At 31.2% G+C, this 27,445-nt stretch overlaps 2 protein-coding genes across 3 annotated transcripts in view; one reads left to right on the plus strand and one right to left on the minus strand.

Moving 5' to 3' along the window:
- Positions 1 to 27,445, plus strand: part of LOC107451959 (testicular acid phosphatase homolog) — a 539,537-nt gene that overhangs the window by 163,978 nt on the left and 348,114 nt on the right. The window lies entirely within an intron of this gene.
- LOC107442841 (platelet-activating factor acetylhydrolase-like) overlaps positions 1 to 27,445 on the minus strand; it is a 164,406-nt gene that overhangs the window by 97,927 nt on the left and 39,034 nt on the right. Inside the window, exon 3 of the mRNA XM_043044717.2 lies at positions 21,674 to 21,842. Coding sequence (XP_042900651.1) covers positions 21,674 to 21,842 — 169 coding nt within the window. The remainder of the gene's footprint in view (positions 1 to 21,673; positions 21,843 to 27,445) is intronic.

Genomic DNA, 27,445 nt, shown 5'->3' on the forward strand with positions numbered 1-27,445 from the left:
CCCCTCTGCCCTGTGCGTCTCCAAACACGTCTTCGATGATCGTCAGGACACAGTTGGAAGCGGGATTCGTCGCTAAAGACTATACGTCCCCAGTCGGCATCATTCCAGCCTGATCGAGCCATGCACCACTGTAATCTGGCTCGGCAGTGTGCAGGCGTGAGTGGCAGGTGGCGTAACGGTCGCCGCGAGCGTAGATTTCGCTTTCTCAACCGTCTGTGAATGGTCATGTTGGACACTGGTGTTTGGGTTGAACGTCTGACGGTTGATAGAGATGAAGAAGGTGCTGTGACAACTGCTCGGACAATCACTCTGTCCTCACGCTCTGTTGTAGCCCTAGGTCGACCGCTACCATCCTGACACTGAACTCTGCCATTTTCCACCCATCCTTGCCAGCATCTGCGAATCACCGCAACGCTTCGATTCAAATGACGAGCGATTCTCCGATTTTACTACCCCATTAAAAATAAATATAGAATCTTCAGCGATATGCGGATGCGTGCTTCCAGAAAAAAATAATAATAAAAATAAATAAATGAATTCTTTTTCTCAGTCGTATAGTGACATAACTACTGCAGTGATATTATTGGCAAATACTGAATTTCCCATTGTTTAAAACACAATCAAATAACAAGCTGGTCTTTCTCGTGCATGTTTAAACTAATTGACCGTAGTGGTAGTAACGTATATTAAATGAAATTTGTTACAACAGGAATCAAGCATGAATGCAAAAATATTGCTAGCATATTAAATACGAAAGCAAAATTTTCAGGAAAATTTGGCAGATATGACAGATTAACTTACTATATTAAAGTGACTGCGATATTTTAAAATCTAAATTGGTAGCCAACCTTTAACAATAAAAATATTTCAAAATGTATACAATTTAAGGGCTGCCAACTTTCTACGCTTTTTGTAAAAAGTAATTTTAGTGGTACCTAAGTTTATGTTATATTTTTTATTATTTTAAACTTATTTTTCATACCATTACATATTATTAATTTAATAGTTTATATAAGATACCACTTTGTTCCAGCAATATAGTTTTCATGCTTTAAAAAGTTAAGAAAATTACCAAAAATAATAAAAACTTTGGCTTCGATTGTATACACCACTCTATAAAATATTTAGCAAAAAGCATAGTAGTTGGCAGGCCTGCACTCTAATCCTTAAGGGACCTTTTGCTTTACTCCACTTCGTAAGTCATTTTTCATGGTAGTTTTTCAATTACCTAATACTCAGATGAATCATCACCTCCTACATCAGAAAGCTTCCAATGGGTTTCTCATAAGTAGTCTGCGCAGATTATTTAAAAAGTGAACCACTCGTGCGCAAGAGCCCAAATTCTAGTTTAAAAAGTACTTAAGAGAAATTTATGATATATATTTGATAATTGAATCTGTAGTGATTGACAAGTAAATAAAACAAACTAATTATATTCATAAATTAAACAAATTTTTAGACATATATTTGCTACCACTTTCTAATTTTTAATACACTTCATATTAAACGGTTCTTTCACTAATTAGTTTACCTACATAGTGGTCTGATCGGACTACTTACAAAAAACCGTGTGGACGCTTTCAGTTGTAGGAGGCGTTGGATGAATTCGTTGAAGTAGCTGGACACAGATAATGAATTAATTCATGTAGGTATAGGAATTGTAGATGCAAATTTTGAATAGCAAAGCTGACATAATTTTTGAAAACTTTAATTGCTGTCTTTCAAAATGTGTTCTAAATGTATTAAAATATGCATATTTACTTTGCGAAATATTTCAAAACATTTGCAGTTGTAAGAAAGATGTTTTTTTTTTCTTTGTTTTTTTAGAATTTGTGTACCATTATTCGAATTAATGTTATGAATTCTGTACTTAAAAGTTTGCGCTGAATATAAAAATTATTATGAGTACCACGCTAAGTGCAAAAAAAAGTTAAAAATTGACGTTGATTAATTATGTATGAAACAGTGACTAAAATTTAGTTCTTCAGTAGTCTCTTAAATCGGAAGAGTCTACTAAAAAATTAAAATTCTTTAATGAATCATTTTGCCACTTTTATTAAAATAACTTGGTAGAACATATCCTTAAACAAGTTTGCTGAGAAAAGGCTATCAAAAACAAAGTTTGATGTTTTTAAATTCAAATATTCTCTATTTTCCAAAAGTAAATTCTCATAACATGAAAAATTCTGTTAAATATTAAAATTTTTTCTTAAAGGAAATTTAATATATCAAGATTGAATGTAAATTTATGAAGACGATCAAGCAAAATACTTCTAAACAGAAAAAAGTATCACTCAAAATTTATAAAATAAAGGAAATTTTTTTAATTAAAAATAAAAAAAAGACATGAATGATACCTGTATCATACCTGCCAACTCTTCCGGAAGATTTTATTTTCATATTTAAAGTGGCAGTAAATATATACCATGTTTTCTTTTATAAACTTAATTTTCAAATGATTTTGATCACCACTATTCTTACAAAAATTAAGCACATATATTAATATGCGTTCCTATCATGGTTGTCAACTTAAGTTTTCTCAAATACAACGTATTTGTTTGCTTAAAATTGAAGTTTTAATTCCATTTTAATACCACTAGGAAAAATGATAATGGAAGGGATTAAAAGTTGGCAGGTATGCTGTATAGGGGGAAAAAACTAAAATACAGAACAAAAAAAATTTTTTTTTCAACATCCTTGCCCTGGACATAAATACATGACTGTTTTGTTCAGTTCAAAAATTCTAATAATAAGTCTTGGTAATCATGAACATTTATTTCTTACGAAAATAAACTAGATTTGACATAGTCTTACTACCAGTTTATTTTCTTGTCCGGAGTGTACATAAGCTTAGAATACAACTGCCATTTTTGTAACACTTTTCAAAGCATTTTTTATAAGTAGTAGAAAATAGCGAATTAAATTGAGATCGTATACTGGTTGTTATATTAAAATTAAGTCAATGCTTAAAAACAATTTCGAGGTTCACGATTCGCAATGATTACATGATCCATACCCTCCAACTTATGAGGATTTTGAAAATAATTCTTTCTAGTGGTAGCGAACCAAAGTAGAAATTTTTAAAACAAATGGACCTCTCATAAAACTTTTATCAGAACTTAAGAATCTAGCCATATGGCCTGCACTTTTATAAGTAATAGTGGACAAGTTACGCTAAAATTAATTTTTTTAAAATATTAAGACATTAATTTTGCTACCGTCTGAAAAGAAGATTTCTGAAACTACGGAAATTCCGTAGCAGTTGGAGGGTATGCATGATCTCCGCTTCAGCAGCCCAAGGCCGCATTTACCGATACGTCTGAAAAGTCGAATATATGAAAACGGTATTGACCGTATCTTATGTACTAAATATGAACAGGAAAAAAGGGAGAGGGGTCGAAGTAAGGTCCAAAATCATATTAGAGTTCATTAAAACCACACCAGAACAATTATAAATTAACCCTTTGGCATCTTGTGAGACTCTTTATGCATTTATTTAGAATAAATAAACAGTGGTGGTAAAAGCATGTTGCTATGCTTTGATAACTACCCAATAGTTAAAATGAAAATGTTGGAAGGTATTAAATTTTATTTGCTAACTAATCGACAGAAAAAACAATCATTTTTATTTAAAAGCTTACTGCCAGCTTTTAATTTGGGTGTTTCTCCTAAGACTTGTATTTAAATAAATCGGATTCCAAAGGGTTAAGCAAAATACAATAAGGACATACACTTAGCTTATAATATAGTATAATAACTAACACTTAATAATACGAACCAGCTACCTCCAAACATTGCACAGTGTTTGGCGGACGATACCGCCAACGCCTCCACACGGTTTTTTATAGGTAGTCTGATCAGACCACTATGAAGGCAAACCAGTTTACGAAAAAGCTCTTTAATATAAAATCTAGTAAAAATAAACCATTTAATATGAAATGTATTAAAAATTAGAAAGTGCTAGCAAATTTATGCCTAAAAATTTGTTTATTAGCTTGTCTTATTTACTTGTCTACCACTACAGATTCAGTTCTCAAATATATATGACAAATTCCTCTCAGTCACTTTTAAAATAGGATTTGGTTTCTTGCTCTCAAACTATTAAATTTTTAAATAGCCTGCGCAGACTACTTATAAGAAACCGTGTGGATGCTTTCTGATGTCGGAGGTGAGGATACCGCTGGGCCAATGTGGCCCATCACTAACAGTGGTGCAAGCAAGACCATTTCAGTTATAACTTTCTTTCGGGAGGAGTTTACTTATTCTCTTTTTAAACTATTTAACAATATCTACTTTATCTTGGAAAAGAAGCAGTTTTTTATGCACGTTGAAATTATAAAAGAAATCTTGATAGTAACGAATATTTTTTCAGTTTTGCTACATACGAGCTTTCAGCCATAGTCACTATGAATTTTAAAAGTTTTTTTTTTTAAATTGTAATTTAATCCTGGTGAACCTTTTAAAACGATGAGAAATTAAAACACGAGTTGGACAACTCTGTAGTAAGTTCTAGTTTTAAATTCTCTATCAGTTCATGAAATGTTTGGTAGACAGCAAAGCAGTAGCCGTTTATGCATTAATTGGAATTCTGGCGATATGTTTGATTGATTAGATAGGTCTGCAATTTCTTTCAGATTTTTTAACAAACATTTCTGAAGATGGAGCATTTTGCAGTTGGAGCAAATGCAAGCTCAAGTGATATTTAGCGTCCACCTTAAAACGATGTAAGTAGATAATTACTCCATTTGATACAAAAATTTTGATGAAAGCAATTTTTGCAGACAAAAAAATGTCCCGGATGAATGATGCAATTTAGATGCTGAGATAAAGATTTAGATGTTGAGTACGATAAATAGAACTAAATTCTTAAGTTAAAAGATCTTAAGTTGATTGAATGTATGGCAAAATCGGAAGTTAATAAATTTTTATGAAACTATATGCATTAAGCAGAATTTTATATATTCTGCTCAGAGTTTAAATTATTTTCAATATTAAATAAATAAAAAATAGAATAAATAAATAATTATAGAAACTGACTTTCAGTTAGTTACAAGAAATCACATGGCTTCGTTCTTTTGTATTATCATGTTGAATGTCATGGGGGTCACCGGTGACCGACCCTGAGTTTGTTCGTAATTCCACGGGAGTCACCGGTGACCGGCGGAGCCAAGATTATTAGAAACACATAATTCGAGTAAATTTTTAATGCTTTCTATTTTTTTATTTTATTTTTACTATCGTTACTAAAATGATTTGACGAAATTAATGCAATACATACTGAGAAAATCATTTTGGCCAGACAAGCAAGCCATGTAAAATTAGAGTGGCATTCAACATGCTAAAAAGAAATGTATCTCAATCACTAAAAGAAATAGGAAAAAAAATTGCTTCTCGAGAATCACTAGCGAAACTGAAAAAAATTGTATCTCAAGAATCACAATAAGGAAATTTTTAAAAAAATTTTGTCTCTGGAATCACTTAACGGAAAGTGAAAAGAATTATATCTCATGAATCACTTTTAGGAAATCTAAAAAAAAAAGGATATTAAAATGTTGGTAAAATTCCTAAGAATTTTGAAAGCTTTAATTTCTAATTGTGTCCCACTTTATAAAATACTTTACCTAACATTAAGTCAAGACATTTAAATTAAAAAATATATATACCGCAAACTTTTTGAAAAATTTTAATTAGTTTAAATTTTAACTTGGTTTATTGGTGTTGTCTTAAGTCCTTGACAAATAAATAATAATTGTAGCTAGCATTAAACTGGTAGTCATTATAGAAACGGGTTTTATTGTTCTTCGTTACTTATTGAATTGATGAGTTTAAACATTGGTAATTTTCACATGTCCTGCCCGACTATGTGTAACAATGAAAAAAATTTCATTTCGAGTGTCACTGAAGAAAATTGAAACAAAATGTATCTCCAAAATCACAATAAGGAAATTGAAAAAAAAAATTGTATCTCGTGAATCTCTGAAGAAAATTGGAAAAAGAAATCCAGGTATGTGAAATAGCATACCTGCCAACTTTTGATCCCTTCCATTACGATTTTTCCCAGTGGTAGTAAAATGGAATTAAAATTTCAATTGGAAGCAAAAAAATACGTTGTGTTTGAAGAAACATTAGCTGACAACCATGATAGTAACGCATATTAATATATAAGCTTAATTTTTGTAAGAATAGTGGTGATCAAAATCATTTAAAAATTAAATTTATAAAGGAAAAAATAGTATATATTTACTACCACTTTAAATATGAAAATAAAATCTCCGTTTAAATACGGGAGAGTTGGCAGGTATGAAATAGTAGGTTGCTTTACAAGGGAAATATAAAAACTGCTAAAAAACTAAAATAAATAATATTAAAGCTGCAATAATTATCTTTTAATTTTAAATTAAAAATAGTTCTCCCGCATACTATATTAATAGCACTATAGAAAATAAAGCTAATTGTGGAATTAATAAAATAATTTATTAACGAAAAATAATCTACCGGCTATTTAATAGGAAAAACTTATCACGCATCATTTTGCTCATAGCTTGTCTTAAAGAGAAAATATGCTTTTAACACTCTTTCTACGGAGAAAGTGTAATTTCATTCCTCTATTAACGCTATTCCTACATAATTCTTTTAATTTCGCGTTACAATCTAGAATAAGAAGCTGGAAAATATTTCACTATATATATATATATTTATTTAGAATCCTTTTTCAAAATTAATGACAATCAGTATATATGGAAATCAATCAATCAACAAAACAGAGACTCGATTGAAATCTAACGGATCAATTTTAAAAAAAGACGAGATTGAAAACATCTGTTTAATTTCCGGAGTAAGCAGAGAAGAGTTGAAATATTTCCAAGNTATATATATATTTAAAAAAAAACCTTAATTTAATTTTTTTTAGAAAAGAGATCCGAGATAAGACTAAATAAATAAGTGCCATAAAATTCCATTGCTTATAACTCACTGCGATATATATTTTTTTTGGAAAACTATTTTAATTCATAAGTCATGCAGGCAGGGGGGCCAACTGCTCTACTTTCTGCAAAAAATTTGATAAATTGGTAGCAAATGAAATAGTATAATTACCAGAATATGGATAATTACGCGAATTCTTTATAAGAGTAACAATGACATAAATTTAATCAAGTTGCATTTCATATCACACTTCGGATTTTTGATATGTAGCCAGGGAAAAAGGAGTTTAATTGAAATTACAGAGATAAAAATAACTAACTTTGATAAGATTTAAAAAAAAAATAACTTTGTTGCCACTAGAATGTTTTTACCAAGTGAGGCAAGTTGGTTTCTCTGCATGAAAATTGAGACAGGTGACCAAAAAATTTGCTGACTAATAAAATTCTAAATTTTATTAAACCTGTATCATAACTGCCAACTTTTCGGATTTTCCCTAAGATTTTATTTTCATATTTAAAGTGGTAGCAATACTCAGGTTACTTCTTATTAATTTTTTGAATTTTAATGATAGTTATAAATGAGCTTGACCACCACTACATATAAATAATTATAATAAATATATAAAAGCATAATAATCCCTGCGCTAGCGAATTTCATCAAAATATAAGCATATTTTTGAGTCACATTGTTTTTCATTTAATGTTTAACAACCACTCTGAAGATCCATTCTCGGAAACAGTGAAAGTTGGCAGGTATGCTGTATATCCGATTTATTTAAATTCCGAACTAAACTGAACTGTATAAAACATCTGGACACCTGAGGCCGCTTGCTACCCTTTTCCCCATTCATCTTGAGCTTGATCTTTGTGGTGCTCCGATGAGGTTGATTCAAATTGCGAATTAAGAGGAAACCATCAAATTAAAAACCTGGTAGTAAAGTTTTGATTAAAAAAGTTTTAATTTTATTCAAATAGTTACCAAATATAACCTGATGCCTTCACCAAATGCTTTGTCATTTATAAGATGTGGTAGTTATAGATGCATTATTTCTTTCTGAAATAGACTGACAGCAAAATATTTTAGTTACCACTTTTTATTTACTAGTAAAATATGCATGACGAGTCTCACTCGTCTAATGTACCCAAAGGGTTAAAAGAAATTAAAAGTATCAACTTTTTATAACATTTTTGTCATTTTACTTTTTAAAGTGAATACCTAATACCTAAATGATCTGATTATCCACAATAGTCGCATTTGGCATACCAAAGCCAATCAAAAGTTTCAGAAATAATTGTCAGCTTTCAATTTTTCATGTTACAGTTATGAATCTTTGACTCACAAATTAGTTAGCAAAATAAAAAGAAAATATATGTAAAAAAAATTAAAATTATAAAGCCAGGATGAAGAAAAAACAATATTGGCTGCAACTACTTCGCTGCGAAATCGTGTTTGCCGGGCTTCCAACTTTCGATGTACGCTTTTTGAAATAATTTCTCCTAGAGATAAGTTTTCATAAGTAATATGTAATACATAATAATTTTGTTTGTTCCAGGAAATTTAATTTAAAATAATTTTATTTTGTACTCTAATACATGTAAATGATTTTAGAAGTTCATAAAAAACTCCACTTTATTCCAGTTTACACGTCATGAGTCTTTTAAAATGTTGGTAAAATTCCTAACAATTCTGAAAACTTTAATTGTCTGTCATTCTCTAAAATATTTTACCTAAAACAAAGTAGAAAAATTAAAAAAAAATATATATAACTACCACTAATCTGCTATGAGAAATTTTGATAAAAAAGATTTTTTGCTGTTTTCATCGATTGGAGTAATGGCTTTACTGTGCATATCTAAATAAAAATAGTAGCCAGTATTAAACTGGTAGCTGTGATGAACTAAAAATCAAATTTACCATTATAAGAACGGTTTTTGTTGCGCTACGCAGAGTAGTCAAGTGCCGATAACCGTTCACCCCCAGATGGCGTTGTATAATCCCCTAAAAAATTTTTAAAAAAACCCAAAAATTTTAACTTAATGTATAAGTATTAAAAAATAGTACAAAAGTTAAATAATGCATAAAAAACATTGCTTTAATATTTTATTATCAACAAATTAATATTTTTTTTACATTTCAATCATTATATTATCTTTAATTTCTACTAAAATATTCAAGATATTTTTTTCAATGCTTTTTGACTCACACATTTTTTCATAACAAATTTATTATCAACGATATAGTCTTTATAATATTTTAATTCTAATATTTTGCTTAAATTTCTGACAAAATATCCCACATATTTTCGTCAATACTTTCTGATTTTTATATGTTTTTGCTGTTAAACATTTTTAACATAGAGGAAGTAAATACAAAATTTTGACAACCATTAGAAAGTTCATATGGAACGCGCAAAATAGCATCAGCTGTAGTTATAGAGATTTTATTTCTCAATTTGTCTTTAATAATATTTAATATGGAGAAACATCTCTCCACAGCTGCATTTGAAATCAGAATACTTAATAAAGCTAAAACAAGAGTCGAGCTAAGTAAACCTAAGTCGAGAATCGGGCTAAGTTATAACTTATTACATGCAACAAAGGGTTAAGTTCTAAAATTAAATCTTAATCTTTTTGTTTTGAGTGGCTGGGTGGCGCAGTTGGTTTATCGTCGGCCTTCTGAGCCCGAGTCTGCGGGTTCGATCCCCTGCCCAGACACCGGATTTGCGGCATGATTATGATTATGCGGCATGTAAAAGATCCCTGGAGTGCCTTATTGACTCTTGGCACTTCCGGCAAAATTAAAATTCCTAGTGCACTTTAGCATCCAAACAAGAATCTCGGTGCTGCCATCTAGTGTGACAGAAACTAGGCGTCCAAATTAACATGGCCAACGGTATCTCACCCATTGTGGTGGTCCTGAAAGAGTGGATACCACTTCTGGAGAAAGCACTAGGTCTGCTCATGTGTGCGTACTTGTGCAGCTCATTGGAAATAAAAAAAATAAAATCTCTTTGTTTTGATTTACATATTGATTTTCATATAACCATCTCACACATTCAGTTATAAAATTTGATATTAGAACGTAACCAAAATGAAAACTTGTAAAATTCGCAAATAACCCTAAAACAAACTCCTAATAACAAATTCCCCTAAAACACTCACTGAAGATAAAAAAATCCCCCTAAATTTAGGGGGAAAACCCCTAATCTGGCAACACCGGAGCTACAATACATATTGAATTGATGAGTTCTGACACAAATTCTCACATATCCTTCCCGGTTGTGGGTAGCATTGAATATATATGAGTATGGGTGCTCAATATAAATATACAATCCACACATATGGTAACATGAAGAGCTGAATTTATGAACCAGGTAAGAAACATTTTCAAAAATTGAAGTCAATGTAATAAGAAAAAAGAGACATACTGTAGTTTAACCCTTCAATGGGCCATTTATTTCTAGTAAAGGTTAATTAAAGTATTTTTGGAATTGAAATTGATATAAGAATAGTAATTCATGTAAGAAAAGCTTATAAAAAAATAATCTAAATTTTAAAGTATTTTCACAACGACATATTAAGAACTTATTGACTTATTTTTCGTTATTTATAAAATACACTTTAGAAATGCTACAAACTTCAAAAGGAATGATGTATTTTAGTACTCTTATACGTTTTCTTAAACTGAAAAATGGCTACCAATTTTATTCAAATGCACTTCAAGAAAGCTGAAGTTATTAACAAATGGAAACCTATATTAAAAGTGGTAAAAAAGTTCGCTATGGAAAGGGTTCAAATAAAAATGCGGTAGAAAATGAAAAAAAAAAAAATTCCGCATCACTATATATGATTGAATCAAAATTTCATACGCAACGCCTTTGTTCCAGCTTTTGCAGGGTGAGTCTTTTAAAGATGTCAGTAAAGTTGCCAAACATTCTGATAGCTTGTGGTTTTAAATGTCCCCCAATTTATAAAATATTTTGCAGAAGGCGTAGTAGTTGGCAAGATTTAAAAATTTTTCTGCAAAAATTGCTAACGAATTCAAAAGTAAAGCATTAAAGAAAGATAATTACTTTTATATTTTAGTAGTGTTACCACGTGATGACTACAAAAGAATTGCAATTGGTATCATATTTTGATTTTCCAATACGTAGTGGAGGAAAAAATTCAATTAAATTTTAGATACGAAACTAATAGTAACCTAAATTATGTTACCACTACAAAATGTTTTGTAGTGGTAACATTTTGCAGTGGAGCAAGCTAGAATTGCAGACAACGCTTCATCCAATAAGCTCTTCATATATCGTCCCATTTAGTTTACCAAAATATTATTACGTAGATAAAATTATATTCATATATAGAATTATAGACCGGAAAAAATTAACAAGAGGTAAGTAAGATTTTTATAAGCTACTGAAATATGGTAAATTTAGTTTGCAAGTAAGTATTACAAAAACATTCGAGCATCTTTTTTATTATTTTGAACTTAAACATGATTGGTTTCATTTGAAATTTTTTTAACAACTGCGAATAATTCAAATCAGCTAATATATTTTTCTCACTTTTGACAATAGAATACAAAAATATTAAATTGTTTATAATCATTCGTCGCAGGAGCCCAAGTTTGGAAGGGGTTAAATTATGTTAGCTCATTGCTCCAACAATAAATGAAAAGACGGCCTGTCTAATTCAGGAGCTCTACCTCCACACGGTTTCTTATAGGTAGTCTGCGCAGATTGTTTTAAAAGTGAACCTGTTGTGCGCATGAACCCAAATTTTATTGTAAAAAGTGACTGAGAGAAATTTATCATATATATTTGAGAATTGAATCTGAAGTGGTTGGCAAGCAAATAGAACTAACTAATCATATTCATAAATTAAAAAAAAAATTTAGACACATATTTGCTACCACTTTCGTATTTTTACTATATTTTCTATTTAAGGGCTCATTCGTATACTGGTTTACCTACATAGTGGTCTGATCGGACTACCTATAAAAACCGTGTGGAGGCTTTCAGTTGTAGGAGGCGTTGCCATTTCTCAGATTTTTTCCAGATAGTGCCCTCCCTGTTTTTAAAAATAGGGCTGCTAACTTTCTACGCTTTTTGTAAAAATGTACTCTAGTGGTAGCTAAGTTTTTGTTTCAATGTATTATTTTTTTAAATTCATTTAAACTAGAATTCCGTATCACACCATATAAATGATTTAAAAGTTCATATGCAATGGAATTCTGTTCCAACGCACTTGCAGTGAAGTTTTTAAAATGCTAGACAAATTATCAAAAATACTGGTTTTTAAATGTTCTACCACTCTTAAATTATAGTGAAAAAAGATATAAGTGGCTGGTTGTCGCTACCACTGATGTTTAAGAAAAGTAACAATTCCTTGATCACACAGCCGAATTAGAAGCTAAGCACACTGGTTGCGCATGCTCTGTTTTACCACAATAAAAAAATAGTAAAACGCTTGTGATTCCAGTTTTTATCTTCCATTTATTAAAAGATCTACTTGTCTACTAAATTACTACTACTAATCATTAGTTACTACTAATCTTACTACTACTCTTGATTATCTACTTATTTACTACTAATCTTGAACAATCTCGAGGGTAAATGTTTTAACTTTTGCCTTCAAAAGCATATTTGTATTAAAGCTAGGGCCGTAAGGGTAGGCAAACTGGGTAACCTCCCAAGGCCGCTAAAATTTTGGTCTGCCAAAAATAGTTTTCTTACATTTTTTTTTTAAATATTTGTTAAATCTCGGATTTATTTTTACTATTCCTTGAATTCGTAATTCATAATATAATTTTCATATTTAATTCTGAATTTCATTTCAGTTAAAGTTTCTTTATATCAGGAGAGTAATTTTTAAAATAACAACATGAAACTTTGTCTACTTTCAACTTTTATGGTCATAGACATTAATTGTTTTAAAATTTCTACTGTTACCGATTTGTCAGTGTGAGAGAAGGGTAATAACTAATAATTGCTGCCGAAAATAAAAATCAGGGTTTTAATGATTTGAAAATATTTAATTAATGAAATTGATTTGAATCGCATGATTTTTTAAATCACAGATTTAATTAAAATATATATATATAATTTATACAATATATTATACTTAATTCTGTGATAGTAAACCATGGACATTAAATTTCATTGATAATTAATGTTTTAATCATAGAATTCAGAAAAAAGTTAGTAAAATTAAGAAACAAAATCTCTCTTATTTTTAAGAGCTTAAATGTAGATAAGATTGTAACATTTAAAGTGTAACTTTTCATTATTCATTTCATATTTTAATGTGCTCATAGTAGTAAAACAATTTGCTGTTTTATTAACGATAAATATACTTCAGTTTGACCCATTTTATTTTATACACATTTATTTCAATACAAGTAATTTTGAACTTATTAAATACCTACTTTTAAATAAAGAATTATTCTGCCAAAAATAGCTTATTTTTGAAAATATTTTCCGATGGTTACTTGTCTTCCAGGCCTGAAAGCGAGACGGAAAAGAGAAAATACTGGTAGGAGAACTGTTTCAATATTACATAATATTCGGGAGGAGTTAATCCATTCTGAATAGTAAGCAATTTACTGTAATTAATTTTTCGAGACGGAGAAGCAATTCAATATAAAAATTTTATTCGTTAAAAACAATTGGTAGTTATGGGTTTTTATTATTCCCGAAAAAAGCTAAAAAATGAAATTTATTTATTACCAGTTTTTACAATTTTCCGTCTTGATATATATATAAGCTTTCATCCCTGTTGTCTTCGCAATTCATTTATGTTTCTAATTTGATAGATAAAATAAGTGTCTTTATTCATTCAGTAATTATTTCGCATTAATTGAATTGTTATATCAACCTTTTCATTATTAGAGGTATAAAGATTTTAGTTGTAGTATTATTGTTAAACAATATCAAATGTATTATTTGTGCATTTTGTCTGATCTTAGTGCAAAAAAAATTTTTTAAAAAAAATATGCTTAAAATTTAAACAAAGTCAAATGTTCAATATATACTTATATCAAGTATTATTCATACATTACGTCAGATCGATAAGCACAAAAACTACTTTAAAAAATATGTTAGAAATTTATTTTTAAAAAAAATCAAATGCTTAATGTTTTAAATCAGATGCTTAATGTTCAAGTTTTATTTTTACATATTTTCAGGGCGTTAAACGAAAAAACAACTTTTAAAAAAATCTATTTGAAGTTTTAAAAAAAAATCATTGGCAAAATGGGTTTTGTTTTGGGTTTGATGGCGTGCGTATCTTATTTGGACGTCATCACACTTTTCAACTGTGTTCAAGAGTAATAGTAAACAATGCGCATACGTCGTCATTGCATGTGTTGCGATGACGACCGCTGCTGTTCGATATTTTTTTAGAATTCTTTTTTTTCACTTTTTTTGTTATACTCTAAGTTGGTAAATCACAAATAAAAAGGGTCCCAAACTGATTGACACAGTCCCAAAGATTACAGTTGAAGCAAAAAAAGAAAAAAAAACCTATGCCAAAGCCTAAATTTTCCAGGGCTGAAAAAGCCAAAGAACGTAGACGAGAATACCTTACGCGTTATACACAAACGGAAAAACGAAAGGATTCCGTTCGCAAACGCAAGCATGAAGCCCGTCCCTCACAAAAGTACTATAGTGGTTGAGAGAATTGAACAATACCGAGGAGCGAATGGTGGCTCTCCGAACCTCTTTCATGCGAATACGAGAACTGGGTGTTGATCACCAGTTAGGGATAAAAGGATCCATTGTCAGCGAACCCAATGACTTGCACAAGACCGTAGACTGTCTTCCACGCAATATAAATTATTCATTTACTATTAATGTAAAATTGGAAAAAAAAGCCCATTTCATGTATAAACTAGAGAATCTAAAACGGGTGTATGATGCAGCTTACAATCTCCTTCAAACACCATTGTACCAATCCGAAAATGTTAATATTGATCTCGATTGACTGTTCAATGTCTGCTCAATCATCAAAAGAATTTACACAGAATGTGTCTGAGCCGCATTCAAATATGTCTGAGAAATTATGTACTGAGCAGTTCAGAATTAACAGTTAAGGATGTTCACGATAAAAACCTAATAAAGTTGCTTTTGCAAAAGCAAAAACTAATTAAGCAGCAACTATTTTGCTAATGGGTCACTTGTGATCGCCTTGCAGCGTTAGCAATTTTTTTTGAATGTTTTGGTATTTAATTGAGCAAAATAAATTTCAAGAATTGAGTGAAAAATTCTGACAAACACTTTTTGATTTCATAATTAAGACAAGTTAATTTCAGCTTCGAAAGTAGTATGTTTACGCAATAACTGCTTGAAAGAAATCATAACTCCCTATGCTGGCTTACAAAAAACTTGCCTCTATTGATACTAAAAATGGCGATTTTAAATATTTATGCGAAATATTTGATCTTTTTTTCTCCCGTCAAAACTTTTTTAAAAGTTGGATTCAGGGCTCATTTTTGCCTACAAATTGCAACAAAAATAATTAATTATGGGCTTCATCGGAAATTTTTTTTTAATTCTCAATACTACAGCTATTGCACTTATACAAAGGCTTGACTGAAACATATCATCATAACACTTCACAGAAGAAATATATGAACAATATTTCAAAATTTTATAAGTTAGGCGTTCATTTTTTTTTACCAACTGTATGTTTAACCCCTTGGGAACGGTTGATTCAGAAAAGCATTCGTACAAAATCAGAATCAAGTTGTAATTAAATAAAAAACGGTAACCTAAATGTAGCCGTTGCTAATTTGACAGATTTACTTTGCTCTTACTTTAATTATTGTTAGCTTAATCATATATATAATCAATGTTAGTTCAAAGTATAACTGAATAGTTTTATTTTGAACAAAGTAATGGTGAATTAAATAAATCAAACAATTATAACTCCACCCACAAATAAACTGCTAAAGAATTACTTTGATTACCAGTTTTATCTTTTTATCCTGATTGATAGAGTTTTATGCTGGCACGTATTTGTGACAGTCGGCGCGAAAGGGTTAAACTTCATACAAATTACAAATGAATATGTGCGAGAAAATAATACGAACACTTCTATGCTAACTCTATGGATCCGTGGTGGCTCAAGAAATAGAGCGCTAGCTCCCCAATGAGGTGAACCGGGTTTGAATCCCTTCGATGGCTGGTCGAAGCAAATTCCGAACCCATCTAGCAGTTATGAACTACTCGGCTCACTCAATAAGCTTTATATATATGTTTGAGCCGTGGTTGCTCAGAGGATAGAGCGTTCGCCTTCGAATGAGGTGAACAAGGTTCGAATCCCAACGATGTCTTGTCGATACGAATTCCACCCCGGCTCACACAGACCATAGAGTCGCTGACGTAAAAATATCCTCTGTGGTAGACGGATCATGGGTTAGAGTCCCCTTGCCGTTAGGCTTACCGAAGGCGGTTTTGGCAGTCTTTTTACTCCATGCAACGCAAATGTGATTAGGTTTCATCAAAAAGTCATTCACAAAGGCAAATTTCTCCCTATACTTCATTCAGGAGTTCCCTTGTCTTCTGGAGTGGGTTCAAAATTACAAGGCTACGAAATTCAACATGGGTAGTCATAAACCTAGAATGAGGTCGGCCACTCAACGACCGTCGTAAAATTGTACTAACTTGATGTAAACGTTCTTTTAGAAGAAAATGTTTTAGAATATTTTTCACCGGAAAACTGTCGTCACCATTAGAAATATCACTCTTGAAGTGTTTAGAAATTATGTCATTTTTATCCAGGCTAAATTAGGATCAACCAAAATGAGTTCTGGAAATTCACGACATGGATGCCTCAGGAGATTATAAATATAAAGAGTGGTAGAAACTCAATTCATTTTTTTATTATTATTATCTCTTTAATTATTCAGTCGTAACAACCATTATGACTTACATTGCAAATTATTCATATTTAAAACAAAAACATTTGCATTTACTTTCAATAGTAAACTTATTTTATTTTATTTTATGACCGCCGTTGAACAGTCGACCCAATTTCAATAGTAAACTTAGAAAAAAATGCTCGAGAAATTTATAATGTAAATTTATATTCTCTTTAATTTATATTAATTTAATTCTCTTTAATTTATATTAATAAAATTTAAATTTTTTTTNTCACCATTTACTACATGGGGAGTCTTCGGCCGACGAGGATCGAACCCACGACCTCTTGGATATGGGCCCACCGCCCTACCGACCAGGCTCTCCCGGCCCAATAGTAAACTTAGAAAAAAAATGCTCGAGAAAGTATCTTTAATTTATATTAATAAAATTTAAATTTTTTTTAATCACCACGTTTTTCCTTTTTATTCGCCCGTGGCAACCCTGTTCAAAACCACATTTCTGTTTTAGTATTACTATAATTCTAAATACATTCTAATTAAAAATCACTGGTATTAATCTTACACTATCTTAAAAATGGCTACGCTTTGAAAATGGCGCAAGACATCAATTTAGAGAACAGTCAAAGTTTCTTGAAAATAAAAAGCGTTTCCTTGTTTTTAATTTTTTTTTCTTCTGAGGACCAACTTTAAATGAAATCTCTAACACTGCGGAGGCAAGAGTTTTTTTTTTCAGATCTTGAAGATCTTTTAAAAGTGAAAAAAACAGCTTTTGGAAAAAATAGACACTCTTTGTTCTTAATTTGTAATTCGTCTGAAAATTCTTTTTTCATTTTTTAACTGTCGTTGAACAGCCGACCCGATTTTTGGGTTTACGACAGCTAATGTTCAACTCCGTAGCCTTGTATCTTTGAACCCAATCCAGAAGGAGAGGAAACTCCTGGAGCAAGCATTGGGAGAAATTTTCCCTCATGGAGGATTTTTTGATTGAACTAACCCTCATTTGTGTTACATAGACTGGAAAACCTCCAACCGTAAGCCAGATGGCAAAGGTAGTCTAACCCACGATCCGTCTACCACTGAGAATATTTTAAGCCAGCACTGTGGTCTTAGCGAGCCATCTGAGGAGTTCGCATCGACCAGCTATCACTGGAATTCAAACCCGGACCCCCTGTTTGGAATGAGAACACTCCATCCTCTGAGCCACCACGGCTCAAAAATTTATGATTGTAACATACTCGTCACTCGAAATTACAATCAGTATCAGTAAATAAAGGCAGAGATGCCAACTTGCTCCGGACAGCAAATATATATCTTACAGTGGTAGTTTAGTAATTGTGATTTTTGATTTAACAAATTCAATTTAGTAGATTTTTATCCACCACTATATCTAAATAATTCGTAGGCTAATATAATTCACCACTTTATTGTAATTATATCATGCTTAACCTATTAAAAAGCAAGCAAAAAGTAACATATTTGCAAAATTTACTTTGCAATTATTTACGGTTTAATTTATTATTTTGGCGAGTCCGGAGAAGTTGGCATCTCTGTAAAGGTGAGGAAAAAACTTGACAAAAACGCAGAAGCCGGGAGAAGAGAAAAAGTTGAAAAACAGAACAAGAAAATACACAGTTACCAAGAAAAGAATCAAGGTAAAATGCATTTCTACGCATAACGGAAAGGTGGAGACGATCTACTGTCGTTAGAAAGGGAATCGGCATTCAGATGAATAAACCAAGATTCCAGGGTATCAAGACGATCTCATATGAGTGGGGTGGAAATTATTTTAACACTATGCGGTCCGCATATATTTAGTGATAAATTTACCATGTAACCGTTTCCGAGTAACTTGCTCCGCTTTGTAAAATAGTATTTTCTAGTGGTAGCGAAATTTAAGTTACTTTTAGTTTAGTATTTTTCATTATAAGTAATATTTTCACCACTAAATATCAAAAATTATAAGTATAATATAAAATGCAACCGCAAAGCATCAAACTATTGGTTATCATATTAAAAAGTAGGCGTAACTATCTTTCTTTAACGAATTTTACTATATAATTTGCTACCACTTTATTAAAGCTATTCCAGATAGCGGAGCAGTTGGCATCCCTGTACTCTATTGTCCCTTGACAAAATGTCACATGAATATTAGGTGTTGTCACCGGCCAACTAACGTTTGGTTTTCACGTGACAACACGTTGGTGTCACCGGACATGAAAGTGTTAAAATTATCGAGACTTTCGGCCACTGTGTTTTTCATTTTTGTTCTATTTTTCGCATTTTTTTCCCTTTGTTTTTTTTTTACTTTCTACTTTTGTTTCTCACCTATATTTTTCCATTTTTTGCTGGAAACTTAACATTTATTTCTTCAAATTATTTTTGCTTCGTTACATTCACGTCTGTCAAGTCTTGAAAATGGGCACCTATTTTTAATGCGCTTGAAACAATGTTACAGTTACTTGCATATTTTTCAAACGAATGAAGTTTTCAGTCGGGTAATTTCTCACCACTACAATTTCTTTTGCATTATTTATTTAACTAATCTTAAATTTTGTATTCAAAAACTTAATTAAATTAGAAATAAAAGTAAATTTACAGAATACTTGATCCAGGAGTTCCCTTGTTTTCTGGATTGGGTTCAAAATTACAAGGCTACTACATTAGTAGCCGTAAACCCATAATTGGGTTAGCTATTAAATTATTGTTGTAAAATGAAATCATGCATAGGGGATAATGTAATCGCCTTCCAATGAGATGAACCGGGTTCAAATCCCGGCAAAGCACCCCGCTCTCAGAGACCACAATGCTGACGTCAAACATCCTCAGGGGTAGACGTCATGGGTTACATTATTTGTAGGTTACAGCTTGCAATCAGGTGAACAGTGAAAGGTTTTCGTGGTTTTCCTTTCCGTGTAACGCAAATGCGGGTTAGCTCCATCAAAAAGTCCTCCACGAAAGCAAACTTCTCCCAATACTTGATCCAGGAGATCCCTTGTCTATTGGATTGGGTTAAAAATTACAAGGATACGAATGAATATTGATCGTTGTAACCAAAAAATTTGGTCCGCTGTTCCACGACGGTTATAACTTATGTACCAAGCGCAAAACTTGAACAGACATAGTCTTTAAGTTGCATAAACAAGACTACCAAATTCAGAGATGCCAACTTGCTCCGGACAGCAAATAAATATTTTAAAGTGGTAGTTCATCAATTGTGATTCTTGGTTTAATAAATTCAATTTAGTGGATTTTTATCCACCACTATTTCTAAATAATTCGTAGGATTACATANAATAAATTCAATTTAGTAATACATTAAAAGTGGTAATAAGTCTTATAAATTTAGTCTATACGAGTTCCACTACCGCTGAATGTAAACAAAAGCAAGTAATATAAACGCAAATGAGTATAAAGTCATAGCAATGATTAAAAGTTTATTTTAGCTACCACTTGAGAATCAGGCAATCATTTTTAGAATATTCAAACACAAACTTAATTTTACTTTATGTAAACATATACATTCCAAGCCTGGCCTGAAAGCGAGACGGGAAAGAGAAAATACTGGTATGAGAACTATTTCAATTTTAGATAGTATTCGGGAGGAGTTAAGCTATTCTCAACAATAGACAATACACTGTAAATAATAACATCAAGGCGAAGAAGCAATTCATTATAAAAATTGTATCCGTTAAAAACAATTGGTAGTTATGGATTTTTATTATTCCCGATAAAAAGCTAAAAAATGAAATATATTTGCTACCAGTTTTTACTCTTTTCCGTCTTGATATATATGGGCTTTCAGCCCCTTTTCTAAGCTTATAATCAAACCTACTCATTATTCGCAAAACAAATAAAAAGAAAATTATCAACTACGAAAAAATCTTATTATTCAACGAAGAAGTTCCCAAAGTCTCTAAAGCAAACTATTTGGGTATCACTATAAACTGCACCCTAAATTGGAAATATCACGTCTCTAATATACTTAAAAAAGCGACATTGTAAAAAGTGGTAGAAACTCAATTTTCTTTTATTCATTTATTATCTCTTTAATTATTCAATCGTATCAACCACTATGATTTACATTTCCTATTATTCATATACACACATTTTTGTATTTACTTTCAATAATAAACTGAAAGGATCAGCTGGAAAAAGTTACTAATTTTAATTTCTTTTAGTAAAATTTTGAAATTTATTAGTCAGCACTTTTTACAAAAATAGTCGCCTGTGGCATCCCAGCTATAATGACCTCAAAATCGACAAAATAGACGAGTGCCTTTTTAAACTCAATGCATCCTTTTTTAAAGGTGCCAAAAATTGTTCAATATGTAAATTCAATAAGTTATTAGACATTGATTTCATAGATGACAATAAAAATTTCAGCCCGATAACCGCTTTTTTCTTAAGCGACTGTGTTCTCTCTAAGCATTTCGGATAATCATGACTATCCCCACTGCCCTAGACAAACTGTGTTCAATGAAGCCCCGCTATACCGGGGGGAGGCGAGAGAGTGCACAGGGAATCTTCCCCCTTTTGTAAATTTGTAAATAGTGTAAATATTCTTTCTTTATCTTTAATTTGTTCCCTTTATTATGTATCAACTTGCGATTTATTTTTATGTATGACTCTGACTTGATTTTATCAATTATTGTTCATTCTGAGATTTAACTTAATGTTAACGCAGCACCTCCCTTCCCTTCCACCACATATTATTCAATTTAGATGAAAGAGCAGATATCCATACATGGATAGGTACTCTAAAAAAATTGATTAGATAGTTAGTTAGTTCTAAGCTTATTAGATAGAGCCCCTGGCGGGACGGATGCTGAGATAACCACCACAAATAAGTATGAGTTTCTAAGCCTCTTACCTGTGTTCCAGCGCAGCAACGACGAAACCTTGAGAAACAAGTTCTAAACAGTAAGTGGTATATGTTGTCCTGCAACCGCCAAGTCCATGAGAGAATACGATGATTGGGTACTTTGTACCGGGTACCCTTAATGGTGGGACATCCCAAGAGGCGGGTGTATTAATGTCACCTGAAAAATAAATTAATAATTAGCTAATTTTTCCTAAAAAAAATTCTGAAATAATAGATTACAGCACGCAAAATTGAAAAAAGTTTAATCCCTGAATAACTTTTGGTCAAATGATTGTATTAAGAACTGAAGCTGGATTTCAACGGTTTTAGAGCCTACTTTTAAATCTGTATAAAAAATGAAAGTATGTTAATATACTCATTTGAAGGATTTTAAGTTTATCAGCTTCTTTGGAAAATTTCTTTTAGTGGTAGCTAAGTTTGCTTTAATATATAAATCTTGTATTATTTGGTATAATTGATATATAGTTATTTTCCTCACCACTACGTGTAAATAATTCAAAAGTTTATGCAAATCCTTTGAAGCTTGCTCTGCCATCACCTCCTACAGCAAAAAGCCCTCACACTGTTTTTTTTATAATAAGTCTGCGCAGATAATTTAAAAAGTGAGCAAGTTGTGCGCATGAGTTCAAATTTTTCTTCGCCTTATTAGGGCTGGCGAGTCATACATACAATCGTACGAACCAGAATCAGGATGGAAATAAATAAAAAGTGGTAGCTAAGTTTGGACAAGGCTTATTTTTTTTATAATTTGCTTTTTTATAATTAGTTCTTTTTTCACCTTATTTCTGACAAAATTAATAAAAGTTCAAAATGTAACTTAGCAATTTTTATTTTGAATTAAGTAGTGGTATATTAACTACATCAAACTATTATTATTATTCCCCCAAATAAACTTATATAGAAGTATTTTGCCTACCAAATATATTTTTTTACCTTGATGACTCGCCCGTCTCGATGAGGTTAAAAAGTAATTGAGAGAGAAATTTATCATATATATTTGGGAATTGAATATGTTAGTGGTTGACAAGTAAAGAAGACAAACCAATCATTTTCATAAATTAAAAAAATTTTTAGACATATATTTGCTACCACTTTCTCAATTTCACTAGATTTTGTATTAAATGTCTGTTTTGTAAACTATTTTACCTTCATAATGATTTGATCGGAGTACCTAAGAGAAATAGTGTGGAGTTATAGCTTTCGGTTATAGGAGACATTGGTTTTTTCTCAAAATGAAATTTTCAGTAATTTTACTTTTTCAAAATGTTCCATGCGGCTCAATTTTTTCTTGTTTGTGTTAAAACTTTATAAATAGATACCATATATATACACTGCTCAAAAAAATTAGGAGAGCCATGTGCTCCCCTAATTTTTTTGAGCAGTGTATATCTATGCATATATATATGTATATACACTACTCAAAAAAATTAGGGGAGCACATGGCTCCCCTAATTTTTTTTAGCAGTGTATATACCATTAAAAGTTAGCATGTTTTGTTGTGTAAAAACTTAGTGAAATAAATATTTTGGCTGTAAATATTTATTTTTCATTGAAATTTTTGAAAATTTTCAGTGTAATTCCTTCAAATTTAATTTTTTGAGCTAATGCAAAATATTTAGTTAATGAATGATGCTAACTTTTATTCATAGGTATGAAACGAGCATCTTAACAAAAAATTGCACATTTATAATCATACTATTTGCGCATGGGATGTTTTTCGTTATTTTAAAAGTTCAATATTTTTAAAACTACTGAAGTAATCTGCATAAACTTTTTTACACAGATTTCTAAATGTGATATAAGTAAATGTTGTAAATTTCATAAATGCAGAAATCCCAACTTGCTCCGGATAGCAGATATATATTTTAAAGTGGTAGTTTATCCAATATCTTGGTTTAATAAATTCAATTTAGTAGATTTTTATCCACCACTATTTCTAAGTAATTCGTAGGCTTATTTAATTTACCACTTTATTAGTACTTGAGACGAAAAAAGATAGTACAAATCCTGCCTGACCCGTGGCATTCAAAGGTGATGCTCTACTGATGTCCTCTTCTCCCTTGTGATGCCGGTTATGTTGAATTGATGCTGATTATCCTGAACTTTACAAGGTGAGTGATACTGATTTTGATCTCGTCAGATTCTGGAGTAGGGAGAGATAATACTGTCAACTAGCCATTTTGATGTCTGGATTTTGAGCCCGCCATTTTGTTTTTTCAAGTCATGCCGTATCATAAAACAGCTCGTGGTGGAAAGGTCTCATTCTCTGGTCGTAATTCACCGTCGCATTGCAAAGAATCCACGTCATTAGAAGAAATCATTGCTATCTGTGGGATATCAAAAAAATACTTTCCACCAGTTGAACATGAACATATTGACGATCTCGTAGAGTTTTACACTCAGTTTGATACAGAGGAGCTGATTGGTTTAGATAAATTACTTAGCAAACTGCTCATTCAAATAAGATCAAGTTACTCTGGAGACTATGAATACTCCTACTTCCTAAAACTGACAAATGCAGCTTATCACGTCAGGTGGAAGAGGAAAAACTTTCAAGCGGAAGAAAACAAGGAGATGAATAAAAACTCCATTCAACTCGAATCAATAATGACTGAAATTAATCCAAGCACTGAAGACATAACCATGGAAAATAAAGATGAAAACCTGAATACAACACCGAATACAGAAACTGACACGGACATCAATATTAACAATAATACAGAACCACCAGCAAAGAAAAGAAAAACGAAGAAGAAAAAGCAAAATGCAGTCAAAATAATTGAAGATAATTCTACACTCATGTCTACAAACAGCTGTCCTTCTTCTAGCCAACATAACTCAACAGATGACGTCACTATCTTGCCGACAACAAAACCTAAGGAGGATACCGACAAAGTACGGGATCCGCCCAGCAAACCTGAAATAACACCGCAAGCTAGATTTATTAAGGTTTTGGTCCGTGGCCTGCCTGTGGACTTTGATACAGATGCCATCAATACAGAATTACAGAAAAACAACGTTGAAACCTTTAAAATAGTGCAGTTTAAGAAGAGAATGGGAGAGGCCTATCGGCTCCTTCCACTCTTTCTCATAATCCTAACATCAACGGCGAATCACCAAAGAATATTCGAAGTCAACAACATACAGCAGATTCCGATCAAAATCGAACGATTTCGAGGAGGTCGAGGACCTACACAATGTTACAACTGCCAAAATTATGGACATACGCAAAGCCACTGCAATGCGCCTGCAAGGTGTGTAAAATGCGCTGAAAACCACAGGTCTCATGAATGCAACAAAGACAGAACAACACCTCCAAAATGCTGTAATTGTTACAAAAACCACACAGCCAACTATACTGGGTGCGAGACCCGCCCCAGCAGAAGGAGCCCTCGAGCAACATCAAATTCAACGCCTAAACTTGCTCACCGATTAGTGTCATTAATCAAAGAATTACAGGAATTGCTCAAAAATGAAGAAGTGCTACGTCTTCTGCGGGATATCATCGGGGAAACATCTCAATCACAGTGAGTTCTATTTTTATTTCCAAGACTCTCAAGTTAAATTCACTGAACTTTTCACAGTAGACTTTTACTTATGTTAAATTAAATTACATCAAATTTTATTTTCTGAAAATATAGCCAATTAATGCATATGTATTTATCTCTTTATGCACGTTAAATTCTTTTGCAAATTCTATTGTATTTAAGGAACAATATTTCTCTAGTAAAATATATTTACTGCATTTTCTCCAAATATGTTATTTTATCATGAATCAAGGTATAATTTATCTATATTCATCAATTATGTTCTTCATTTTTCAAAAATCAATTATTGCACATATCAAATCATGTTATATCTTTATTTTAAATTAAAGTCTACAATCAATATTTCTAATGTTATGTAAAAACGTCAATTTGTCATATTGAATTTTTCATCGTTTTATTATTTCACAAGCGAACGGCTTAATTTTTTTTTTATGGCTACCACAATGTATTCGAATGAACTTCAATGTATGTCATAATTAAATATGTGCTAGTTAAAATATAGAAATTTAATTAGTGAAATATGTATCAATTTATGTTAATATTTATTTATGTCAACTTACGTATATATATGTCAAATTATGTTTATATTTATATATGTCAACTTAGATTCGATGAATCAGATATTCAAATGTTATATTTACTCAAGCAAAGTGCTTGTTTTTCTATTAGCTACCACATCGACTGCTAAATTCAAAATGTTATTACTATAAATTTTCTGTAAATTTCTAGATGTATGGGATAGGGGCTGCTAAGAGGCCCAGGTGCCCAATTTTTGTAAATAAAAGTAAAAGTAAAGTAAGTAAAGTACTTGAGACATGCTATACCATTTAAAAAGCAAGCAAAAATAGTCACATATTTGGAAAATTTAGTTTGTAATTATTTACCGTTTTTTAAATTATTTTGGCTCGTCCGGAGCAGTTGGCATCTCTGTAAATGTAGGATTAAAACTTAAAAAAATTTGTTTTCAAGGTCTCCTGTACCCTTAATTACTTTTAAAATATCTAAGTTAACCTTCAGTTCTAATCCCAGATAATTCGTTGCTAAAATGGTTTGAAGAAATTAATGCAATATAGAGCACACAAAAGTAGTTTTATTACTTACAGGGAGATGCTATAACTTGCTTTGCACAGCGAATAAATATTTTCAAGTGGTAGTTTATTAATTGTGATTAGTTATTAATTGTGTGAATTATATTTATTAATTAAAGCTCCACTTTATTACAGTTTACTCGTCATGTGGCTTTTAAAATGTTGGTAGAATTCCTTATAATTCGAAATACTTTAATTTTTTATTGTCTGCCATTCAATAAAATATTTTACCAAAAACGAATTTAAAAATTTAAATAAAAATTAACTACCAGTAATTTTTTAAGAAAAATTTTTATAAATAAATATTTTTTTTACGGCAAATTAACTTATATACTGTTGTGCAATGTAATAAGTAAATAAAAATAGTAACCAGTTCTAAACTGGTAGCTATGAAGAATTTAAAATCAAATTTACCATCATAGAAACAGTTTTTGTTGAGGTAACCCAACGCTGTCTACGCAAATTTTTAAAATGGCGAAAAACGTCAATGTGGAGAAAATCCCAAGTTTTATGAATATAAAAAGCGTTTGTGGTCTAGTTTATTAAGATTTAAAAACTTACTCCATTGCTGCATTACCTGGGCTCATAAAAATTTGCAAAAACTGAGAATAAGGCAAAGATTTCGATAATTTTCATCTAGGTAAAAAATGTCGCCAAACTGGCAATTTTTAAAAAAGTTTAATAACTTTTAAAATATCTAAGTTAACCTTCAGTTCTAATCCCAGATAATTCGTTACTAAAATGGTTTGAAGAAATTAATGCAATATAGAGCACAAAAAACTAGTTTTATTTGTATGCACAGAGATGTCAACTTGCTCCGGACACTGAATAAATATTTTCAAGTGGTAGTTGTGATTCATGGTTTAATATATTCAATTAAGTAGATTTTTATTCACCACTATTTCTAAACAATTCGTAAGCTTATATGATTCACCACTTTATATAGATCTGCCATGCTAAACCTCATAAAAACAAGCAAAATCTGTCTTATATTTGCAAATTTATCTTGTAGTTATTTACCGTTTGGCCAGACTGGAGAACCCTGTAAAAATAGCCTGGCATTCAACGTTTTAAAAACTATTTATTGATAATGTTACCAATTTACAACATTGACATGCATTAGC

The sequence above is a fragment of the Parasteatoda tepidariorum genome, chromosome 6 (genome assembly GCF_043381705.1).
Source record: "Parasteatoda tepidariorum isolate YZ-2023 chromosome 6, CAS_Ptep_4.0, whole genome shotgun sequence".
In the NCBI taxonomy this organism is placed as follows: domain Eukaryota; kingdom Metazoa; phylum Arthropoda; class Arachnida; order Araneae; family Theridiidae; genus Parasteatoda; species Parasteatoda tepidariorum.